The sequence below is a fragment of the Schistocerca piceifrons genome, chromosome 8 (genome assembly GCF_021461385.2).
Source record: "Schistocerca piceifrons isolate TAMUIC-IGC-003096 chromosome 8, iqSchPice1.1, whole genome shotgun sequence".
Lineage (NCBI taxonomy): Eukaryota > Metazoa > Arthropoda > Insecta > Orthoptera > Acrididae > Schistocerca > Schistocerca piceifrons.
This window is the reverse complement of record NC_060145.1, coordinates 123,007,016-123,030,655: the sequence shown is the minus strand read 5'-3', so window position 1 is coordinate 123,030,655 and position 23,640 is coordinate 123,007,016. Positions and strand designations below refer to the sequence as shown.

The 23,640-nt window shown below is 38.4% G+C and overlaps 1 protein-coding gene across 1 annotated transcript in view; it reads left to right on the top strand.

The window, feature by feature from the left end:
* Window positions 1–23,640, top strand: part of LOC124711492 (bromodomain-containing protein 4-like) — a 266,949-nt gene that overhangs the window by 70,841 nt on the left and 172,468 nt on the right. Inside the window, exons 8-9 of the mRNA XM_047241602.1 lie at window positions 2,591–2,897; window positions 18,598–19,253. Coding sequence (XP_047097558.1) covers window positions 2,591–2,897; window positions 18,598–19,253 — 963 coding nt within the window. The remainder of the gene's footprint in view (window positions 1–2,590; window positions 2,898–18,597; window positions 19,254–23,640) is intronic.

Sequence of the window (23,640 nt, the reverse complement as noted above, 5' to 3'; positions counted from 1 at the left end):
CAAGGTGGACTGCTTTCAGATTTTTAGAGGATTTATTAGCAATATTAAAGATGTTTTTCTACTCACTTCCCTGTTGTGGGGTACAATACTCATAAACAACATAGTTTCCTCACTTAAATTTGATCTTGCTGAATGGTGGAAATGGTCCAGCAATTCCTCTGCGTGCTGATATGTTACAAAAAAGTCATTTACCACTAGATTCTGAACTACGGCTTTTGTCTCTGTTGATATCAAAGAAAGTTTACCTGATTTTGAAGTATTGTGAACCTAAAGATACCATTGTGATAGTCTCTGAAGTGCCTGAATGTTGTCAAACAATGTGGACTGTTGACTTCAAATTCTGTAGACAATATCCCGAAAATTGGTTATCAATGTGTAACAAAAAAAGAAGAGTTCAGCGGTCTTCTTTTGCCCATTGAGGCCGTTCTTGACGCATACTGACCAACACTTATGACAAAACTGATACCAGTGGCAAGAGCTATTAGCTAAAGTTCATTTAGGGAGTGGGTGCAAATATTGATGGCAGTAGGTGTAATTTGTCCATTGGTAGCCCACATTACAGAACTTTCCAAATAACAATTGTACAGCGTACAGACATTTCACACATACAAAATGAGCTTAAATAACTGCATTTACAAAGCAGTTGCATTGATCCTTCCTCTTGGTTAGTGTCATTTAATTTGCATGCTTGCGACATCGCTTCAGCAGAGGAAATATTTGGAGAAACTCTGACACCAAATATAATGATTTGTAGTCTGCTATATTATTTACTTGTTTCTTACAATATTAGTTAATGTACTCTTAGAACTCACATTATGGAAGTGAACGTAGTTTACACATCACCTTAATTTCTCTGAGGAAACAGATGGAGTTTTATACTCAGTAATATTCTGTCGGTCTTGATCGTTGACCAGTAAAATGTTAGTGTGTCATCTTCTGATTGCAGTTGTGCTTCTTGCTTGACTAATGTTGGGTTGTATGAAATATGGTCACTGAGCACAGGGAAAAGGATACTATCTTATATGCACATAGTCATGTCAGTTGCCGTGAAAATAACGATTAGCTTTAGGTCCAGCACTATAGTAATTGATAGTGTATGTAATTTACTTATCTAGTTTCCTGTTGAAAACAATTGTTTTCTCATTGCACAGTGCAGATAATTTTAATATATGTGATATTTATCTTTTAGTACATTTGTTATTTCAAACTGACGGTGTTTAATTTCCAGTGCAGTCTCATAATTTATAAAATTACCTAGAAGCATTAATTTTTGCACCACTCCACTTTAGTGTCCAATCTTAAGTGTGTGGCTAAATGAGATAATGATACAATTGAAACACTGCAGCATTGTTAGTTGTTTATGGCAGTACACAACCACCTCAAAAAATTATTCAGGTTCTCTGTTCTGAGCAATAACTTAACAAGTTTAATATCTTCAGTGGTAATTATATTTGTCTATGTGGTTGTGAATTGTGTGTGTGTGTGTGTGTGTGTGTGTGTGTGTGTGTGTGTGTGTGTGTGCGCGTGCGTGCGTGCGTGAGAGAGAGAGAGAGAGAGAGAGAGAGAGAGAGCGGGGGGGGGGGGGGGGGGGGGGGGAGTGTTTAGTGTTTACTGCTCTCTATAAATCAATTGGTTCTGTGTGCCTCCTTTCCCCCTCCTCCCAGTATTTTTGATGGTGTATAACAAAGATGATTTCTGTGTGTACTTGGCTTTAATACTGTTAGTGCTATTGGAAAGCCTTTTAGGGCTAGAATTGTCATTTCAAAGGAACTTTTATTAAATATATTCTCTCCAAATTTGCATCACAAACCATATTGTGAGAAACCCAACACTGTGGCAAGTTTTTCCCTACTTGTGATGGAGATTAACTGCGAAATGTGTCAGTTCAGTAATTGAGAATATTTCTGATCCACATTTCTGGGAGCAGATCTTGGAAGACACTTTAAGCTATCCTTTGTAATTGCTCAACTTAAAATTGTGGCTTGCATTACTTCATTTTAGTCTTTCAGTTGTTTTCCACTGTTTTTCATAGAAAATAAAACTGATAGATGAGAAGCAAGAGGCGTATCCTCCTTTTTTCTGTATGCATGCTGGCTACGATTTACTTCTGCGTCAACCAGTGCAGAATGTGAACATATGAAAAAACAGAGTCCACTGCTGGGATGTAAAACATTAACATGGTAAATTAGGAGAGATGCCTATAGAGCAGCTTCAGTCAAGGGGATTGGGAGAACAGAGGATAGTTCTCACCAGCACATTTCAGGTGATCTGGTTCTGTGAGAGGGGAAGGATTGAAACAGCATAGGATTGAGCTAAGTAGTGAAGTTTACTGTTAGTCACAGTGTAGCAGTGATCATTCACATGTATAGGTCTTCATCTTTTCTGCCAGAAGAAGCAAGCCAAATCTTAAAATTTTACGATTTTATATGCATTTCAGTTTGCTTCTGCTTTGTGAATAGATCTCTCTGCGTACATCTAATAAAAATTTGGCTTTGTTTTCCACATACCACTAAAAGTTATAGTAGCTGAAATTTTAATATTTCGTTCTTTCTGCCTTAGACCAGAATCTAATTTGTAGTTCTTTTGACAGGTACCAATTGTTGAAGAAACGCTTGGTAGAGCATTTTCGAAGACAGCATGCTGAGCGGGAAAATCGTGAGAAGTTTCTGACGGCAACATACTCCAAATTGATGCAGGAATGGTTGCGTAAGGTGGAAAAAGCGGAAGCCTCTCAAAAAAGGAAAGCTAGGGAAGCGAAGAATCGTGAATTCTTTGAGAAAGTGTTTCCAGAGCTTAGGAAGCAGCGGGAAGATAGAGAAAGGTTTAATAGAGTTGGTGCCAGGATCAAGAGTGAAGCAGACTTGGAGGAAATCATGGATGGCCTTCAAGAGCAAGAAGTGAGTTCAATTGTAAACTTTACTCAATGTATTTCATAAAACTGTGGTGAGGCACATGGTTTCCAAACTGTGTTTACATATTTAGTTGGGAATTATCTATCTTTTTACACTATACTTTTTGTGTCAAATGTGCAAAATGTTTTAATACAAAATATGTTGCATACAAATTGGCAGTCCTTGGTGGTGCAGTCTACGAGAAGTGGCATTTCTATCCTTCAGTTTTCCCCCTTTTTTTTAGTTTTGCAAAGAACTGTGCTGCAGTTGGTCTGTTAGCAGTCATTTGAAATAGTATAGTTTGATTTCAAATGCTGTTTCTGAGGTAAACAAAAAGTAAAGAAAGAAAGAAAAGGACAGTGAAAATTGAAAGCCAGTGGAAAACTTCCTCCATAACTTAAAATATGAGAGGTTGTGAAACTATGTAAACATTGATGCAAACATCTGTTTTGTCAAGTAACAGAAAAATATTTATCTTGTACTCTGATTTTTTACAAACCCAACTTTTGTGTGTGTGAGAAAGTCTAGTGTAGATATGTAACAGAGCTGTTTATACAGTATTTCTCATAATGCAGGTCTGATATCAACTATCTCTTAAAATAAGCTTTATGCTACGTATAATGGAGGAAGCCACGGCTTCTCAGATCTTTATATTTCATTCTTGTGTCCAACCAAAAATTTGTCATGCTCTATGCATATTGGCATATGATAGCAACTTGAGGGACTGATGCAGAACACTAGCAGTTGTGGGCTACAGACATCTGAAAAGTGTATTATGATTGCATAATAATAATAATAATAATAATAATAATAATAATAATAATACCAATACCATCACAGATGTTTAGCTGATACAATCTTGATGGCAAAAAGTGAAGTGTTAAAGATCCTAGTACTGAAGGTGAACGAAGCAACTTCAAAAGCATGTTTGATGCTGAATGTCAAAGAAATGAAAATTTGGCAACTAAACTTATCTCTTCATGGCATATAGGAGGAGAAACAGTGGCAGTAGTTTCTATGTTCAGTGATGTCGGCTCTCATATTTCTGTTGTTGGTGACTCAAGGCATGAAGTCAAAAGATGCTAGTTACTTGGTAGAAAGACAATGTCAGATACTGGCAGTGTCTTAAGTAGTAGAAATATGTAACATTAACAACAAAGATCTGTATGGTAAGGGCTGTGGTCTTTGCAGTTGTGATGTATGGATGTGAGAACTGGACCATAAGAAAAGCTGAATGACGTAGAATAGACTGTTTTGAATTATGGCATTAGGGGAAACTCCTCAAGTTTCATGGACCGCAAAGGAAACAAATTGGTCAGTGTTACTGCAAATAAAACCAGATTGCTCCTTGGAAGGTCTGATAATGAAACAAAAACTGATCTACTTTGGGCACAGCATGAGAAGACATGATTTGATGGAAAAGATCTTAATGCTGGGGTAGATAAAAGGTACAAAGAAAAGAGGGCGGCAAAGGATGAGATGGGTTGATGGCATCACAGACGTAATGGATTCCAACCCGGAAAGTCTTCTGGAGACAGTCACGACAGAAGAAATCGGTATGCTTTAGTTCATAGGGTCATGGAGAGTTGGAATCGAGTAAACAAGTATATATATATATATAAATACAAAGATGAGGTGACTTACCGAACAAAAACGCTGGCAGGTCGATAGACACACAAACAAACACAAACATACACACAAAATTCAAGCTTTCGCAACAAATTGTTGCCTCATCAGGAAAGAGGGAAGGAGAGGGGAAGACGAAAGGAAGTGGGTTTTAAAGGAGAGGGTAAGGAGTCATTCCAATCCCGGGAGCGGAAAGACTTACCTTAGGGGGAAAAAAGGACAGGTATACACTCGCACACACGCACATATCCATCCACACATACAGACACAAGCAGACATATTTAAATATGTCTGCTTGTGTCTGTATGTGTGGATGGATATGTGCGTGTGTGCGAGTGTATACCTGTCCTTTTTTCCCCCTAAGGTAAGTCTTTCCGCTCCCGGGATTGGAATGACTCCTTACCCTCTCCTTTAAAACCCACTTCCTTTCATCTTCCCCTCTCCTTCCCTCTTTCCTGATGAGGCAACAATTTGTTGCGAAAGCTTGAATTTTGTGTGTATGTTTGTGTTTGTTTGTGTGTCTATCGACCTGCCAGCGTTTTTGTTCGGTAAGTCACCTCATCTTTGTATTTATATATAATTTTTCCCACGTGGAATGTTTCCTTCCATTATATTGATATCAAGTATATATATATATATATATATATATATATATATATATATATATATATATATATATATACATGAATATAATAGAGGGAAACATTCCACGTGGGAAAAATATATCTAAAAAGAAAGATGATGAAACTTACCAAACAAAAGCGCTGGCAGGTCGATAGACACACAAACATACACACAAAATTCTAGCTTTCGCAACCAATGGTTGCCTCGTCAGGAAAGAGGGAAGGAGAAGGAAAGACAAAAGGATATGGGTTTTAAGGGAGAGGGTAAGGAGTCATTCCAATCCCGGGAGCGGAAAGACTTACCTTAGGGGGAAAAAAGGACAGGTATACACTCGCACACACACACATATCCATCCACACATACACAGACACAAGCAGACATATATATATATATATATATATATATAAAATAGAGGGAAATATTCCACGTGGGAAAAATATATCTAAAAAGAAAGATGATGAAACTTACCAAACAAAAGCGCTGGCAGGTCGATAGACACACAAACAAACACAAACATACACACAAAATTCTAGCTTTCGCAACCAATGGTTGCCTCGTCAGGAAAGAGATCTCTGCCCAAACTCTTTGCCTTTACAAATGTCTGCTTGTGTCTGTGCATGTGTGGATGGATATGTGTGTGTGTGCGAGTGTATACCTGTCCTTTTTTCCCCCTAAGGTAAGTCTTTCCGCTCCCGGGATTGGAATGACTCCTTACCCTCTCCCTTAAAACCCATATCCTTTTGTCTTTCCTTCTCCTTCCCTCTTTCCTGACGAGGCAACCATTGGTTGCGAAAGCTAGAATTTTGTGTGTATGTTTGTGTGTCTATCGACCTGCCAGCGCTTTTGTTTGGTAAGTTTCATCATCTTTCTTTTTAGAGATATATATATATATATATATATATATATATATATATATATATATATAGTCTTGTATACTTGACTTGTATTCATTGCTGAATAAAAAAAAAAAAATGGTTCAAATGGCTCTGAGCGCTATGGGACTTAACATCTGAGGTCATCGGTCCCCTAGAACTTAGAACTACTTAAACCTAACTAACCTAAGGACATCACACACATCCATGCCCGAGGCAGGATTTGAACCTGTGACCGTAGCGGTCACGCGGTTCCAGACTGAAGCGCCTAGAACTGCTCGGCCACACCGGCCGGCTGCTGAATACAATATTTGTTAATCTAGAAATGTAAAAATGTGTCCAAGTGATTTCCCCTTACTTGTTTTAAGGCATGTGCTGCTTTACATCCACATGTTCAGGAATTTTGATTCCATGTATTATTGGTTCTTTTAAAGTATGGAAGCTTTTGTTCACTCATTTGTGTATATGATGTGCCCATGCTGTGTGATCTGAATTCCTGAATAGCTGTTTCTTTACTACTACTACTACTTCTACTTCTACTTCTACTTGTACTAGTAGTAGGTAACCTCTCACAGAGTAGATGAGGTTTCGAGTGATTGACAGGCACATATCCAAGACCTGAAATTGCTAAGGTTTGCACGTTCTTACACAGCAAAACGACTTATTTCAAGACTTTTCTGGAGGTTTTGTGACTATTGAAATCTTGTTTTATGTCCCTGTCAACTGCTCAATCCCTCAACTACGCAGTGAGTGATTTCCTCTGCTCTTGCCATTTCGACCAGATATGTAAAACATCATTTCAACAGTTTGTCCTGGAGCTCTAACATTCTTCTTTCATGACCAGTTTTCCATTCCTTAGTTCACCTCTTTCCTTATTTTTCTTAGGTTGTCCATGAAGTTTGTTCAGACAGGGTCATGTTTCACAATGTCAATGCATGATAATCCTTTTGCCTATCTTTTGCTGCTTATGTGAACTAGACTGCTTAGGTTCTCTTACTCAAAAATAAGACATAGGTTTTTACGGACAATATCTCTGGTCTCATTGTGTTGTGTGCCCTATAGAAATAACAAAGAATCATCCTGTACCCAATTTATGTCTATAATTCTCTCGGTGAATATTTCATTTCTAATGGCTTCTTGTTGTTGTGCCAGATCTTTCTAATTGTTTATAAAGCATCTAATGCATATACACCTTACAGTCTGCTTGCTGAACAGTAACATTTTAGCTTGGGATTAGCTGACATAGTTTGCTATAAACATCTTTGGCACAGTGGTATTCTATTTACCTCTTAGTGGTCTTTGACATAAAATTTTGTGTTCTGTTCACTTGTCTTGTTGTTCAAATGTGGTGGTGGTGGTTGTGGTGGTGGTAACATTGTGATGATGATGATATCATCACCGTCTGCACCTGTCTTACTATTTTCATAAAGGCATTTTGTTACTCAACAGTTTAATGTTTCCAATTTACAAAAATTGTAATACTGATATGCAATGACTAGAGCCCAGATTTTCATGTACTCTCAAATTTTAAAACAGGCTCTTATTCATACACAATCAGGCAGCAAACCAATAAAAATATGTGGTATCAATATTCGGTTCTACTTATTTCTGTTTTTTTCTAAAACAGTGCACAACAACCATTTCCTCCAAATTTTCTTAAATTCATGTGTTGATTTGATGGAACACTTTTGTATGGGGAAAATGAACTTCCTAACCCACAAGAAGTGAAAAGTGTATACTTAAGTGAACAAATTCCAGAAAAAGTCAGATCAGTTGAAAGTCTTTTGCATTTTTTGCCACAAAATAATTTGTCAGCTTCATAAACGGAGCTGATAATCTTATTAAACTAATCTTTTTCTGCAATACCTACTTCTCCTTAGGATGACTGCAAAGGTTTGCAGTATATCTCCAAGTGCTGATACATAGACAGGTGCTTTCTGGAATACCTTTAACAGGAAAGAAGTCAGCATATGATTGAATTAAAGCTGTCAGAATTATTATGTGGCCATTTACCTTTTTTGTGCAGGATATCAGGAGTGTTGTATTTTAGACGTACTGTTCCAGCTCCAGTGTAGTGCATGGGCTAAACATGTAATATTCCTTAGGTTAGGATAAGATATTTTACATCCTCTCCTGGCCTTCATCATGTACTGGGACAGAATTGCTTAAGAACAGTAGAACTCTTTATTTAAATTTATTGGCCACAAAATTCTTAAAAAATAATAAAAATATAAATTATTGCTATGTTTTAAAATGTGATGTCTGTAATTGTTTTAGTAAACATGGCTCCCTTGGTTTGCGGGTAGAGGGGAAGAAGCACATGGACTTCCGGAAGTTGAGATCTGATGGAGGGAGAATCAGTTTCCAGTGCTTTATGCTAGTCACTAACTAGAATAGAAATGCCACACAGAACTCTGAAGTAACAAAATGACTTGAAAGCCATGTAATAAAGCAGCTCTTGTTCAGATACTGTACTCTTTTAATGAATATGGAATTGAATTAAGCAAATGAAGGAAGTGGGAATACTTACAGATACTGCTAGATAATGAAGATAGAAAGAAGAAGAAAATTTTTGTTAGAATTTCATTTTCATGAATACACAGAGAAGATAAAATGTAATATTTCTTATCTGTTATTCCTGTTAGTTGTTTATTTCCACTCAGGTAGTCTGAATCTATGGATTTTGCTACTGGTGATAACAATGCTTATCATTTGCACATCTAATCAACCACATAAACAAACAGCGATTGGCGTTCACCTGTTTGGGTTTATTCAGCTCTACACTTACAGCCCTGTTCCCTTTTGTCTGTGGGAAAGTTTTTTATTACTACATGTGACGGAGATACCCCTAGCAGAGACATCACGTACACTATGCACGCATTCAAAAATAAACTTATAATTCGTTCAGAAATCAGATTAGAATTTGTTCAAAACCCAACAGGGATGTGTTTCAAAATCAAATGAATAATCAATAGGCCAACATTCATTGGATGCTAGGTGATTTGTGAAACAAGGTTTTTTCTTCAAGAATATGAATTTGGTGCCCCCCCCCCCCCCCTGAAAGTGCTGCCCAAGGCAGATGCTTTGATTTTTGTGTCCCTCCCCCCCCTCCTTCCCTCCCTAGATCCTAGCCTGGAGTGCAGATCTGCCAGTTTTTCAGATGGTATATTTGGCACCTGCCAAAACATCACATAAAGCCATGAAAAGTTGATTTTGCATCCAATTTGTTGGTATTATTGTAGTAAATGATCGCATAGTTTTTGTGTCTTTCTATAGTTTTACCTTTGCAGTATGACACCTACAATTTCTGTATTGACTTACTAGAAAGTTTTTTCATTGTTTGAACCCTGAATAAAATATAGCATATATCAACATTACTTTTTTATGCTTACATTTTCTAGGCATAGTAAGGTTTAAATTGAGTGATTTGATATGTTGTACAGTGGTTAGGAAAAATATTTTACTAAAAAATACAGTACAGCCTCGTAGTCCTTAACTGCAATAGTCTCAATAAATGACAAGTTTCTGTTTTTCGAAATATGTTTTCTGTGTTTCATTTTGGCACAAGGTCAGTTCTTGCTGTCCTAGCAGGAGCCATAACTAAACTTTATAATTCGGTGCAAATGTAAAGGTACTCATGTTCATTAAATCCTGGGTGGTACAGAATTCAGCCACTTTCTTTTATTAACAACAATGGAAACATTTCATTGCCAATTGATTTCGTAACACAAATGTCAGAAGGAAATGGTTTAGTGATGAGTTGTTGCCATATTTTACACAGAGTTTTATGAAGCGACATTCTGCTCACAGTTGTTTAAATTTTTAAATAATGATTGGTATGCAGTCTGTAAATTTGGTATTGAGCTCACCTCATAGGTGACTATGGTGAAAGAATGAGGAGCAGGAGACAGTAGTAATGCAGAAGAAAGTATCTCGTACAGTGCTGTGAATTGTGGTTTATTTGTCTCATAATGTACATAATCTAAATCATTTGATTCATGTATAGGAGACACATCAGATTGTGGTTTTACCTTTGCAGTATGACACCTACTAGTTCTGTGTTGATTTACTTGAAAGTTTTTTCAGTATTTGACCCCTGAACATAAACAAAGAACAGCTGATACTAACAAACAGTATAATAATAATAATAACACAATTTTGTTATATATACATGCAATAAAATCTAACACTTAATTACCCTCTGCTCAAATCATCATCTCATTGTCTATGAATTCTTCTATTGAATAGTAACATTTCTCCCAAAGAATCTGCCGTAGCTTCGTTTTTAAAATTTCTGGCTTCATATTAAATATGTCAACATACTTTTCATTTCGCACAGCATAAGTACAACAGTTTATAACAGTAGATAGTAAAGGTTAGCAGTAGTGTGAGAAGGCATGAAGTATGTGTACTTCTACCGACATCAAGCAATCTTAGCTCTATGAAGTTTACAGGCTGTCACAAAATTCACGAAATCACAAATGTGCAGCATTTTTGGTGCAATTAATGTGAAAAACATGAATAAAAGCTGCAATGATGCAAGTTTTTGTAATATGTGCCCTGAACCTAGTAAAATAGTATAACATGTGTTATAAATGTGTAAATTATATGGGAAAAAATCTTCAGAATATGCATTTACCCCCAAAATGGCCAAAATGTGCAAACACGCATTCACATGGAAATCTGAGCTTTTGTGATGACATGTTCTATGACGTCTTTTCATAGATGCAGAATTTCAATGAAATAAAACTATCCTTAGGCTCTGCCACACCCATTTTCTCTGCCTCATATTCATGTCATGACTGAACTTTAACCTGAATTCCATCTTGTTCTTAACTTTGGCATACTGTCTCTTTATCAGCATTCTCTATATGATTCCTTGTCTTAAAAATGCAAAAGTTACTATGCAGTACATTGCTGGTCTTTCTCTGTATTTCTAAACAGCAGATTTGATACATGAAATGCCACACACGTTGTACAGCCAAAAATTTGTCTATTCCTGGAGTTGTATCTTTGTCTTGTTCTACAATTTTTTTAATCAAATGAGGCAGATCTCTGTCATATTACAGCAGTGGATTATATATTATTAACATGATGGGCACCTATTTTTCTTCAACCGGACCTTAAAAGTGTTGTTGCATCTCAGCATTGTTTGTTCCACAGAAACTTTTCACCTGCTCACTTTTTATGTATCACTTTTTAAATTTCTGCTTCACTCTCCTTAATTTTACTGTTCCGGTTCAGTATTTACTGCTAAAATTTTGTTTTTGTTAACTATAAGTTTCTAACCATACCATTTTTGTTGCATTGACTTTCCTATTGATTACCGTCAAGAATCTCACAGCAGTTATTTTGTAAGTGTCTTTGGGTGTCCTTTTGGCTGTAAATTCATGTAATAGAGCTACTTATGGCATTTTTCTTTATTTTTAAATTTCTCTTCCTTGTAGTTAAAATTAATGTGCGTAGTCTGTAAAATAATGTCGTCAAATTTCTGTGAATGTCTTTTCCAATATCAGTTATGATTTCATACTCATCTGGATAAGGGCTTACTCAAAAGTAAAGCCTCAATTTTGTGTGCGTGAAAACTCGTAAGGCTTTTCGAATAAAACAAACTTTATCAACATTGTACTCTTTATGCTTCATGTCTACATATCTATTTCCAACATAGTCGCCCTGGCAACAACTGCGTTTCTCCCAATGAGAAACTAGTTTTGTTGATGCCATCACTGTGATGTTTGACTTTGTTGGCAGAGCCACAACTTCCCCTCTTCTTGCACTGGTTCATCGCTCTCAAGTGAAGACCTCAAAGTTGTTCTTTAAGTTTTGAAAACATGAAAGTCAGATGGGGCGAAGAGGGAACTGTATGGAGGATGATTGATGACAGTGAACCCAAAGTGTCGGATTGTTGCAGATATCGCAGCGTTCGTGTGTGGTCTGGCACTGTTGTCCTGAAGGAGAGGGTGTTCCATGTGCGGATAAACTCTTCGAATCTGTGCTTTCAGTTTATCATGCTCCAACAAAGTTATGTTTCATACTGCCATGTTATTCACTACACTTCAGAGCTCTGTAGTGGTAGAAGATTGCAACATGTGTCAGTGAAGTGGGAAAGTTGATCGGGTAGTGTGCTTAACATGTAATTCCTCAACTGATATTGAGATAAAAAATTACTTTTCGGCATGCCCTCATAGTTGTAGTTAAAAATAAGGTTTCTGAATCAATACCTATGCAGTAGTGTATTTGAGAACTTGATGTGTTCTTCAATTTATTCCAAATAACTCTCTTGCTATCAAAAACAGAGGATTTTGTTGTAGTTGTTTGAAACCATTCTGAAATATTTGAAAAATGTTTCACCATTTTCTCTTTCCCTTAATTTGTAATAGTTGTTTCTGATTCCCAATATTTTGTTGTAGCATTTTGTCTCCAATAACAATTTCAGATCTGTGTTGTCTTTCAAGTTTATCTGTTTCTACTTATATTTACTCTCTCACATGATATTCAACTTTGAGATGCACATTTTAAGTTGCTTTTCCTGTTGATATTCATGTTGAGTGAGATGATACTATTATTAAATTATTCATGTTTCTGTTTGTAATGATTTAAACTCCTGTTACTCTGCAATAACCTTCAGCTTTTTTCCTTTCTTTACGGTCTGTCAGAAATTGTTTATGAATTTACTTATGTTTTTTGGTTTGGACATTTTCATTATATCCAGACTTGTGAAATTCATTCTACCTTTTGTGAGCTATTATGTTTTCCTTTTCTACTGAGCCACACATCTATTAAATGCTGTTAACAGATTCATAAGTATTGCTTCTCTCGAAAATCAGGTTTTCAGCACCTTATTGATGTAAGTTGTTGTGATGCTGACATTACTGATAATTTATCACGTAATGAACACACTTACATTTACATCAGTCCTCCGAAAAATCAACCTCATAGAGTGTGGTGGAGAGTACTTGTGGTACCACCAATTGATTCCCCCTTTGCTGCTCCAGTTGTGAATGGCAAATGGGAAGAATGATTGTCGGTAAGCCTCTGTATTAGTTCTACTTTCTCAAATTTTCTCGTCATGAACATTTTGTGAGATGTATGTGGGATGAAGTAATATGTTGTCCAGCTCTTCCTGGAAAGTACTTTCATGAAATGCCAGTAGTAAACTTCTCCATGATGCACAATGCCTCTCTCGTAACGTGTGCCACTGGAGTTTGTTGAGCATCTCTGTAATGCTCCCTGCAGACTAAGTGATGCTGCTCTTCATTGGACCTTCTGTATCTCTTCTATCAGTCCTTCTGGGTAAGGGTCCCAGGATGATGAACAGTACTCGAGCACTGGCAAACAAACCCCTTGTAAGCAACTTCTTTCATAGTTGAGCTACATTTCCATAAGATCCTTCCTATTAATCTCAGTGTAGCATCTCCTTTTCCTAATATTTGTTTCATGTGGTCATTCCACTAAAGGTCACTCTGGATAGCGGCTCCTAGGTATTTTATGGTCGATACTGTTTCCAGCAATTTTTCATCACTAGTATAATTGTATAGTAGTGGAGATCATTTCCTATGTGTGGACAATATGAGATATTTGTTTACACTCAGGGTCAGCTACTGGAGCCTGCACTGTTCACATCTCCTCTACAGATAATTCTGCAAATCAATACTGTCTTCTGGCATTGCTACATTCTTTTACACATCCATATCATCTGCAAATCTTAAAGAGCTTCCGACACTTTCTATGAGATCATTTGTATACATTGTAAACAGTAACTGCCATATCCCAGTTCCTTGGGACACTCCAGAGACTACTGTACCTTTACTTCTGTTGATTTTGTTCCATTATGAGTGATGTGTTGAGTTGTATCTGCAAGGGAGTCTTGATTCTAGTTGCAAATCTGCTCCGATACATGGTAAGCTCGTATTTTTTTTTCACTAAATGGCAGTAGAGGACGGTGTCAGATGCGTATCTGAAGCTGAGGAACATGGCATCAACCCGAGTGCTGTTGTCTACAGTGCTGTGGATCTCATGGACGAACAGAGTGAGCTGAGTTTTGCAAGATCTCTGTTCTCGAACTCCGTGTTGAATTTTATAGAAGGGGCATCTGTTCCCAAAAGTGTAAACGTGTTCCATAATTCTACGACAGGTTGATATCAATGATGTAGGTCTAAAAGGGAATGACCTGCACTTTTTTCCATTTGTTAGGTACCCTTCATTGCTCCAGCAAACAACAATAAACTGCCGCTAGAAATGCAGCAAATTTCTTGGCATAATCTTTGTAGATTCTTACAGGTATCTTATATTATTGTGATGGATTTCCACAACTGAGTGATTGTAGTTGATTTTCTATTCTGCGCTCGCGTAACTCAACACCTGTCATTTCGATGTTCATACAGTGTTTGAGAGGAGGGGTTGTATTATAGTCTTCCACGGTGTAACAATTTTGGAAGACCAAATTTGGTATTTTGGCATCCTCTCTGTTATCTTCCATTTTGGTTCCAGTTTGATCACTGAGTGACTGAAAAGATGATTTTGAACCGTTTACTGATTTTAAGTAAGACCAAAACCTCTTAGGGCTTTTTGTCAGACAAATGACAAAATTTTAGCTTCAAAGTTATCAAATGCTCGTCTCATTGTTGTCATTATTCTTATTTTCACTTTGTTCACATTTTATTTGTCAGCTAGGTTTTGACTTCTCTTGAATCTATAATGAAGCTCTCTTTGTTTATGTAGCAGTTTTCTAACATGGCTATCCACTCACAGTGGAACTTTACCGCCGCTTAACGTATTACTCAAAACTTACCTGTCTAAGGCTTATTGAACGATGCTTTTGAATGTTTTACTTTTGTGCTCCACGTCTTTGTCCCCAGCACTGATGTTTGACGTTGACTACTCAGATACTCTGCAATTTTATCCTGTCACTTTAGCTGAGCAAAAATATTTTCATACCGTTCTTAAACACTGCTTTTTTTGATAACCCATAGTCATAGTAGTTAACACAGCCTTATGAACACTGATTCTGTCCTTTATGTTAACTGATTTAAGAAGTTCAGGTGTGTTACTAGGAGGTCTGTTACATTCACGAGTTGATTCTCAAGTTACCTGCTTGAAGTAATTTTCGGACAAATAATGTCACAGAAATCCTTGTCTCTGGTACCGGTTTTGATGGCATGAATCTCCCAGTCTGTACCTGGAAAGTTGAATTCACACCATATTTTTGTTTGTATAAAATGACCGCTATTGAGATTTTTATGGGAATCTTGTGCACCTATGTATAAAGTGCACCAACTACAAATAACATTGTCTTGTACTGTAACGTTGTTGTTGTAAAACTGCGAGCCTGTACCTGTTCCTTCATTATTGTTTGAGCCAATACACTCTTAAGTTGTGCTGTCATACGTCCAAGTGAACAGCAGTAAAATATAAAAATAGCGAGCTAGGCAATAAAAAAACCGAACGATCCATGCAAGAAAATGATCTAGTTTCCAAACTAGCAGCACAATCTCACAATGAGGCAATTCTCTTCCAGAGAATCGAGTAAGCACTTGACTGTGATCTGATGCAGCTGTGCTATTTAATGCTTCGAGTGTCATTACTGTAGGGTAACACTTCTACATGGCATCAGAGTCATACAATGAAAGTTTTTTTTATATTATTGTTTTGTTAAACAGTGACGTAGCTAATATAATGGAAATTTATTTCATCGTATGCGATTTTGCTTATACATGTTTACCTTGGTAACGTAAGGACATCTGTTCTTTGTATGTGTGCAGTGTAGGCCCGCACCCTCCTTGTGTTATAGAAACTGGCATGCCCACTCGAGGATTAAGTTATCAGGTAATAAGAAAGAGACATTGATAGGTTGTACTTTCCCACCAAGTTCATGGGATAATTCAAATACGGATTGTCATTGGTGCTGCTCTGTGAAGAAGTAGTTGAATTACCTACTTAGAGTTCAATGGTTGTTCTTGATGGTGGATGGCTGTCTTTTCTAAAGTTGCCTCAATGGTAATACACAGCAACATTAACCAATTCACTTGGCTCTTGGATATTGTTTGTGAATACTTGCCCCAGGCTGATCTTTTCTATTTTTCCAACATTTTGATATCTTCTGATAAAAATATGTATCTCAACCTGAATACATTGTGCTTTTCTTGTCTCTCTTTTCTGTCTGAAGTCATGTCACAGTTCTGAATTACCATTTGCACTCGAGGCAATCCCAGTTAAATATACTGAGTCTCTAACTTTTTGTTGTGATTTAGTAAGCAACTGACTAATGATGATAGGTGGTAACTGTTCAGTTTAAAATTGTTGGTGGCTCTGATATGAATCTCATCTTTATAATTTCTGTAAGTTTGAACGTTTCTCACCCTGTTTTTGCAACTTATATAACTTTTCATTTTGTTAACATTTTTGTAAAAAATTTCATTGAATGTTGATGACTTTCTATCCTGAGACGTAACTGATCACTTCCTGAAAAATCCAGATAATGATACAGTTTTGTTTCATTTTCTTTTGAATCTCTTTAGCTTTATCACAATAATAGATTTTACTGCCAAAGATAGTTTTGTTTTACACTATCCAGTTACACTAATGTGACCACCTGACAAAGACCTTAATAACCATATTTTTTTACATGGACCATTGCGAGATGTGCGGAAGAGAGTCAGTGAGGCTCTGGAAGGTACTGACAGGGATGTGGAGCAGTGCCGACTCCATTGCCATTCCCAACTGCATTATGTTTGCCTGTTGAGGGTTCATGGCGCCAACAGCCCGATTAACGTGCTCCAACAGATTCTCAGTTGGGTTTATTCAATAAGCGTGGTGGCAAGGGGAATATGGTAAACTCTCTCAGGTGCTTTTCGAACCACGCACATACATTGCATTGTCCTGCTGCTAGATGCCATTGTGCTGAGGAAAAACAAATTGCACATAGAGGTGGACATGTTCCCCAAGGACAGAGGTGTACTTTTGTTGATCCATTATGCCTTCCAGCAGAGAATGATGAAATCACCCAGGGAATGCCATGAAAACATTATAAAGATGATGATGCTCCATCCTCTTGCCTGGTCCTTCCTGACAGTTGTTGCAGGGTCATGCACGCCAAAGGCCATACGTTCGGTGGATCATAAAATGTGATTCATTTAAGGAGGTTACCTTTCACCACTCAGTGGATATCCAGTTGTTGTATTGGCATGCAAATTCTAGCCTTTGTCACTGGTGAACAGCAGTCAGAATGGGTACATGAACCTGGTATCTGCTGCAGTGGCACATAGGCAGCAAAGTTCGCTGTATGGTTGTTGAGGAGGCACTGTTGGTAGCCCATTGGTTCATCTGGGTGGTCAATTACTCAACATTTGCATGTCAGTTTGCTTGTATACCTCTCTGCAGCCAACATTCACCTCTGTCATCTATGGCCATTAGTCGACTATAGATTCCTCGGCACCAGTTTTGGATAGTTCCCTTTTGACATGCGTTGTATACTTCAACCACAGTGGCACGCAAGCAGTTTACAAACTTAGCTGTTTCAGAAATGCTTCCATCCTTGGCCTCTGAAAGCCAGTGGTTGTACCTCTTTGGGTGTCAAATAAATCACTTTGTTTCCATGTTACGACAATGACTGCACTGTTTTCTGCATTCCCTGACATGGTTTATGTACCCTCCACCGCTAGTGCTGCCACCTGCCATCTGTGATGAGAGGTTACTGCACATTGACGTTGAACATAGGCAGTGATCATATTAATGTGATTGGACCTTGTAGTATTGTGATATTCCTGCCACAAGTCAGGTATTGTTTTGAACATTGCGAGGAGCAGGACGGTGCGATGATGATGTAGTTGGGAATAAGTAATTTTGTTTGAATGGGTATTGTTGGGCTGATAAAAATATGAGTGTAACTCCCCCTCCTGCGCCCTCCCCCTTTCTCCCTCCTCTACTCGTGTTTTCTAGTTCTGGCCCTAAACACTGTGCTTTAGCCTCAGCAGATGCGGGATGATTGTCCTTGGACAGGCCGCTGGCCTGCAGTATACCCAAATTATCCATCCCTAAGTCTGGCTGTCCAGACAGCTAAGCCTAGCTCTAGTTCACCCTAAAAGTTTTGCTTTGTCTTAGAGAGTGGCTGTCATCTTCTTCACGTAGATGAAGTGAACATTTGAAATTTTGGAAGCTGGAGATCCAGTATAAACTTTCCTCTTGATACCATTTCAATTCTCTTGTCTATTTTTAGTGAATGTGGTACTTCCATTTGCTTCACAGAATTTTGCGGATGTTAGTTTGGACTCATGAGCACAGTAGTTCTGCAGTTCAAAAAAGTTTGATTTGAAAGAATAAAATTAAATTTGCAGTGGGATTTGCTACACCATAAAGTTTTATTCACAGTGCTTATATGATGGCAGTGCATAAGATAATTTCATTTGGTTAGTTGTCATTTGTACAATGAGTATTTTAGTCTGTTTAATAATTTACACACTCACATTAACTTCGTGTCATTGTGGTGTAAGGAAGTGATGTTGAGGTGAATGTCACTAGTGCTGCTACTACTGTATTCAGTCACTTATGTAAAAAATAGATTAATAAACAACTTTTCTTCACCACAGATGGAAGACAAGAAGATGCGATCCTATGCTGTAATCCCCCCGATACTCTTGGATGCGAGGCAAAGGCGTGTGACGTTCTCTAATGACAATGGTCGTATCGAAGATTTTACGGCAGAATATAAGGAACGACAATTGCTGAATGTTTGGACCGAGTCGGAACGCGAGTTATTTAAAGAGAAGTATTTGCAGCATCCGAAGAACTTCGGCCTCATCGCCTCTTACCTGGAGCGCAAGAGTGTCTGTGATTGCGTCCAGTATTATTACTTGAGTAAGAAGACAGAAAACTACAAACAGCTCCTGCGCAAATCGCGACAACGGACACGCGCTTCTCGAAACAATCCTCACGGGAAAGTAAGTGGTGCCAGTGGTTCCGGGAGTGGTAGTGGTGCTCAGTCCCTTGCCGATGTTCCCGGTGGTGTGACGACTCGTCTCCAACGAGAGCAGCAACAACAGAAGCAGGAGATGGCGCCTCCTCCTCCTTCACCACCTCCTGTGGCACCTGCACCATCCTCGTCACCTGCTCCGTCCGCAACCACGCCTTTAGCAGTTTCTACCACGACATCTACGACATTAGATGTCAAGGACGGTCGACCCACACCAACAGCGTCACCAGCTGACAAGGAACAGACGGCGTCTGACAAGGATAAGTCTTCGGGGTGAGCAGTATTTTGATACTCTGGTGGATGTAGACTTTGCTTTGGATTTTATTTCTGCTTATTACTAGGAAGATGATGCAGAATAGCTTCTGTGTTATACATCTAAACACTTTCTTTATTTTACCAGTTCACACTTTTCACATACATGTTTTAATACTATGATAGTGGGATATCTTGGGTAGAATCCAAATGACATTAAAAGCAAAAACTGTTCACTGAAAAGAAAAAAAAAAAAACCTTAAGCAGTATCTCAGGTTTGAACTTTCAGTTTTTGATGTTGAAGTTTTGTTTGGAATGCGTCAGTGTGATGTTGAGGTACAGGTACCATAACTATTACAGTGTTCCTGTGGTCTTTAGTCCTAAGACTGGTTTGACACAGCTCTCCACAATAGTCTCTCTGGCGCGAGCCTCATCATTTCGAAATAACTACTGCAGTCTACATCCATTTGAATGTGATTACCGTATTCGTCTCTTGCCCCCCACCCTTCCCCCCACTAGATTCCCTCCCACCCCTTCCATCTTCCTCGCACCACACCGATTTCTTCCAGTAGCATCGTGACAGTTGGCTCAAAATGTGTCGTAAGAGCTGATCCCTTCTCTCAGTCAGTTTGTGCTGTAAATGTTCTTCCCAGTTTTATTAAGTACCTCCTCATTAGTTATCCAGTCTACCCATCTTATCGGCAGCATTCTTCTACAGAGTCACACGTCAGAAGTGTTTACTCTCTTTTCGCTTGAACTGCTTATCATTAAAGTTTCTCTTCCTTAAAAGGCTACATATTAGACAAATACTTTCAGAAAACATTTCAAAACACTTAAATTTATATTTGATGTTAACAGATTCCTCTTTTCCAGAAATGCTTTCCTTGCAATAGTGAGTCTACATTTTATAACCTCCCTACTGTGTCCATTATCAGTCATTCTACTGGGGTATGCAGCAAAACTGATCAGCTACTTTTAGTGTCTCATTTTCTAATATAAGCCTCATAACATTGTCTGATTTAGTTCAACTACTTACCATTACCCTTGTATTACTTTTGTTGATGTATCAGAACCTCTTTCCAAGGCACTCTCGATTCCGTTCAGTTGCTCTGACAAGTCCTCTACTGTCTCTGATGAAATTACAATGGCATCGGGAAATCTCAGAGTTTTTATTCCTTCTCCATGAACTTTAATTACTATTTGAAATTTCTCCTTAGTTTCCTTTACAGCTTGCTAAGTTTACAGATTGGACAACATTGTGGATAGGCTACAATCTTGTCTCACTCCTTTCTCATCTACTGCTTTCCTTTTGTATCCTTCTACTCATATAGATTGATTTCAGTACAAGCTGAATGTAACTTTTTGCTCCCTGTGTTTTGACCCTACATCCTTCAGAATTTCAAAGACTGTATTCTAATCAACAATGTTTTAAAGGCTTTCTCTAAATCTACAAAGCTATAAATGTAGGTCTGCCTTTTTTTAAACTTAGCTTCTAAGATAAGTCAGTGTGTTAGTATTGCTTCATGAGTACCCACATTTCTCCAGAACTCAAACTGATTTTCACTGAGGTCAGCTTGGCCATCTTGCACCTCTTTTTTTCATTCTTTGATACATAATTCAGGTCAGTATTTTGCAACCATGACTTAATAAACTGATAGTTCCATAATATTCACACCTGTTGGTACCTGCTATCTTTGATTTTTGTATATGATGTAAAATATTTTGATGCATATTTATACTGACTTACAGAATTCTACAAAAAAAAATTGTCAGTTTCTTCCAGTGACTGTCTTTGTAAAAAGGTATTAAAAACATGCGAATGTATTTTTGCATCAGTTGCCTCAGTTCACATGTAAACAGTGTGGAGGAAGATCGGTTTATTGCGATTCGCATTAAGGATTTTAACATTGGCAGTAATTCATGTAATTTACATCATTTCACAATGTACCGAGTTTCGCGGTCAATCAGTGATAGTATATTCTTAAAGTGAAAAGGCTTGATTCTGATGATGACGTGTACACATTTCAAAGTATTTTGAAGTTTGACATGTGTTGAAACAAAATCTTTTGCAGTATCACATGATAATAGTCTTAAGGCCAAAACTGGGATTGTGAAATACAGGGTACCCCAAAAGTTATGACTGGGATGAATATTGTGAAAATGATAAGGGGCAGGGATGGGGTGGATATGGATATAAGCAGAGAGGATGCATTCAACATGGTATGACCATTGGCAAGCAAAGGGGGTGGGAGGAAACTTTTTGGTGAACTGCGAGAGCTGTCCTTCATTGTGCTATCTGCCGTATTGGATTCAGCTCACATTTCTTCAGTGGGAGGGGCTCGTGTGATAAATGTTCGAACGGTAGAATTTGACGAGATAGGTAAAAAGTGATAAAATGTTATGGATCACTTTATGTAGCATGTGAAATTCGTCATGAATCACAACATGAATGGCACGCAACACATTACAAAACAAAGTGCATTTCACAGAATGTGTTCTGCACACTTTGTGTGTACCTGAAGACATTTCTGTATCCTTCGGAGAAAGTTTGCATCGACATGATGCTTCACTGCAGGTGCGACATAACTGGCCTTGATAATCCACTGTTCCAGATTCTGCACCTCCACAGGATACACCATGGCCTTCAGGTATCCCCACAGGTAGAAATCTTAGGGGTCAAATCAAGTGAACATTGCGGCCACTCCATGGGACCATGACAGTCAGTACGACAACTGGGTAGCTGCGTGTCAAGCTATTACTGTACACAGGCACCCTACCCTGCTGAAAGCACAAAGAGAATGTCCCATCTTTATTGAGAAGCGTAGACATGACCACTTCATCTGGCAGATAGGTCGCAGCATTAAGCATTTCTGTCAGCAAGGTAGGACCAATGAGATGCATTCACCAAGTGCCGCACTATACTGTCACTTTGCCATGTCCTGAGGCCTACAGGGAGACGTCCACCTTGAGTTATCCAATGACCAGTATCGCAAGTTGTGGTTTTTGACTTGCTCATTCATGTAAAAATTCACCTCTTTACTAAAGAGTATGTCGTAAGCAATACTGTGATTGGTGGCTGCACCCTCTGATTAGGGTCACCTTCTGCCAGATGTTTTTGGAGTTGCATTTTAAATGGGTGCCATTTCTGTCTCTGTAGGATTCAGTGGATACTTCTCCGAGGAGTGCCACACCATTGTGCCAGTCACCTGATACCTTGGACAGGATTCGTGGCCACTGCTGCCAACACTGGCGTGGTTTTAGTCTTGTCAGTTGCTGTGTGGGGATAGCCAGTAAAGGGCTTATCTGCCACCAATACCATTTCTTGAAATTTTCTGATCAATTTCCTGACGACACTCTCCGTTCCCTGCTACCTGTGTTGCTAGTTGAAGTCACTGGTAATTGCCTTGGAACTCCGGACACCAGCTAGCAGGATGATTTAGATCCTCTATTCTTCAGTCAGTGGCACATTGTTGACGGCACACCTGCAAGAAAGTAAGCAAAACGTTCGAGCATGTTGGATGATAAATTACACATATTATAACAAATGACACATGACTTTTTACCAGTCAAAGTTATAGCAAAATGGACTTCACCATTGTGTTTCTGGTCAAATTCTACACTTCAAACATGTATCACATGACCCCCCCCCCCCCCCTCCTCTCATTGAAGAACTGTGAACTGAATCCTATATGAAGGGTACCAAGATGACAGACTGCTCTCACAGGTCACCCAGAAAGTTTCACCACACCCCCTTTGCTTATATCAATATCCCCCTCGTCCCTTCCTCTTGCCATTTGTGCACTATTTAGAGCAGTTCTGACTTTTGGACAGACCATAAATAATCTGTACAGCAACGTTGAAGATGATATACTTTGTACCCTTGTGCATCCAATCTAGTGTTAATGATCTCTAAATTCATTTTCTTAATGCTCCTTATTCTCATGGATCCTACACTTGAGTGATTAACATTTTAACATTTTTTGTTTCTATGAATTTGCATTTTTGTTTTCGTGTACCATAAGAAATTTTCTCTGTGTTAAAATTACTTCACATTTGAGATAAAATTTGAATTTTCAAAGATGTTTACCGTCTTCATTGTCAGAGGGTGGCTTAAGCTCCAGCACTAAGGTTGATCCATGACAGTACCTCTTTGTAAAGAATGTATATGTTTGGGGGAGGGTGGGGGGGTGAGAGAGAGAGAGAGAGAGAGAGAGAGAGAGAGAGAGAGAGAGAGAGAGGGAGGGGTGGAGGGGGAGGGGGGTTGGCGGAATAGTTTTTATCCTGTGGCTACCACTTATTCTGATATCCCTCTTAACTTTAAGACATTGGGAATTCCAGTGACAGATGCATTTTTGATCAGGATTACCCCCTCATAGGGACAGTCTTGCTGCTTACTATAGGGTGGGTT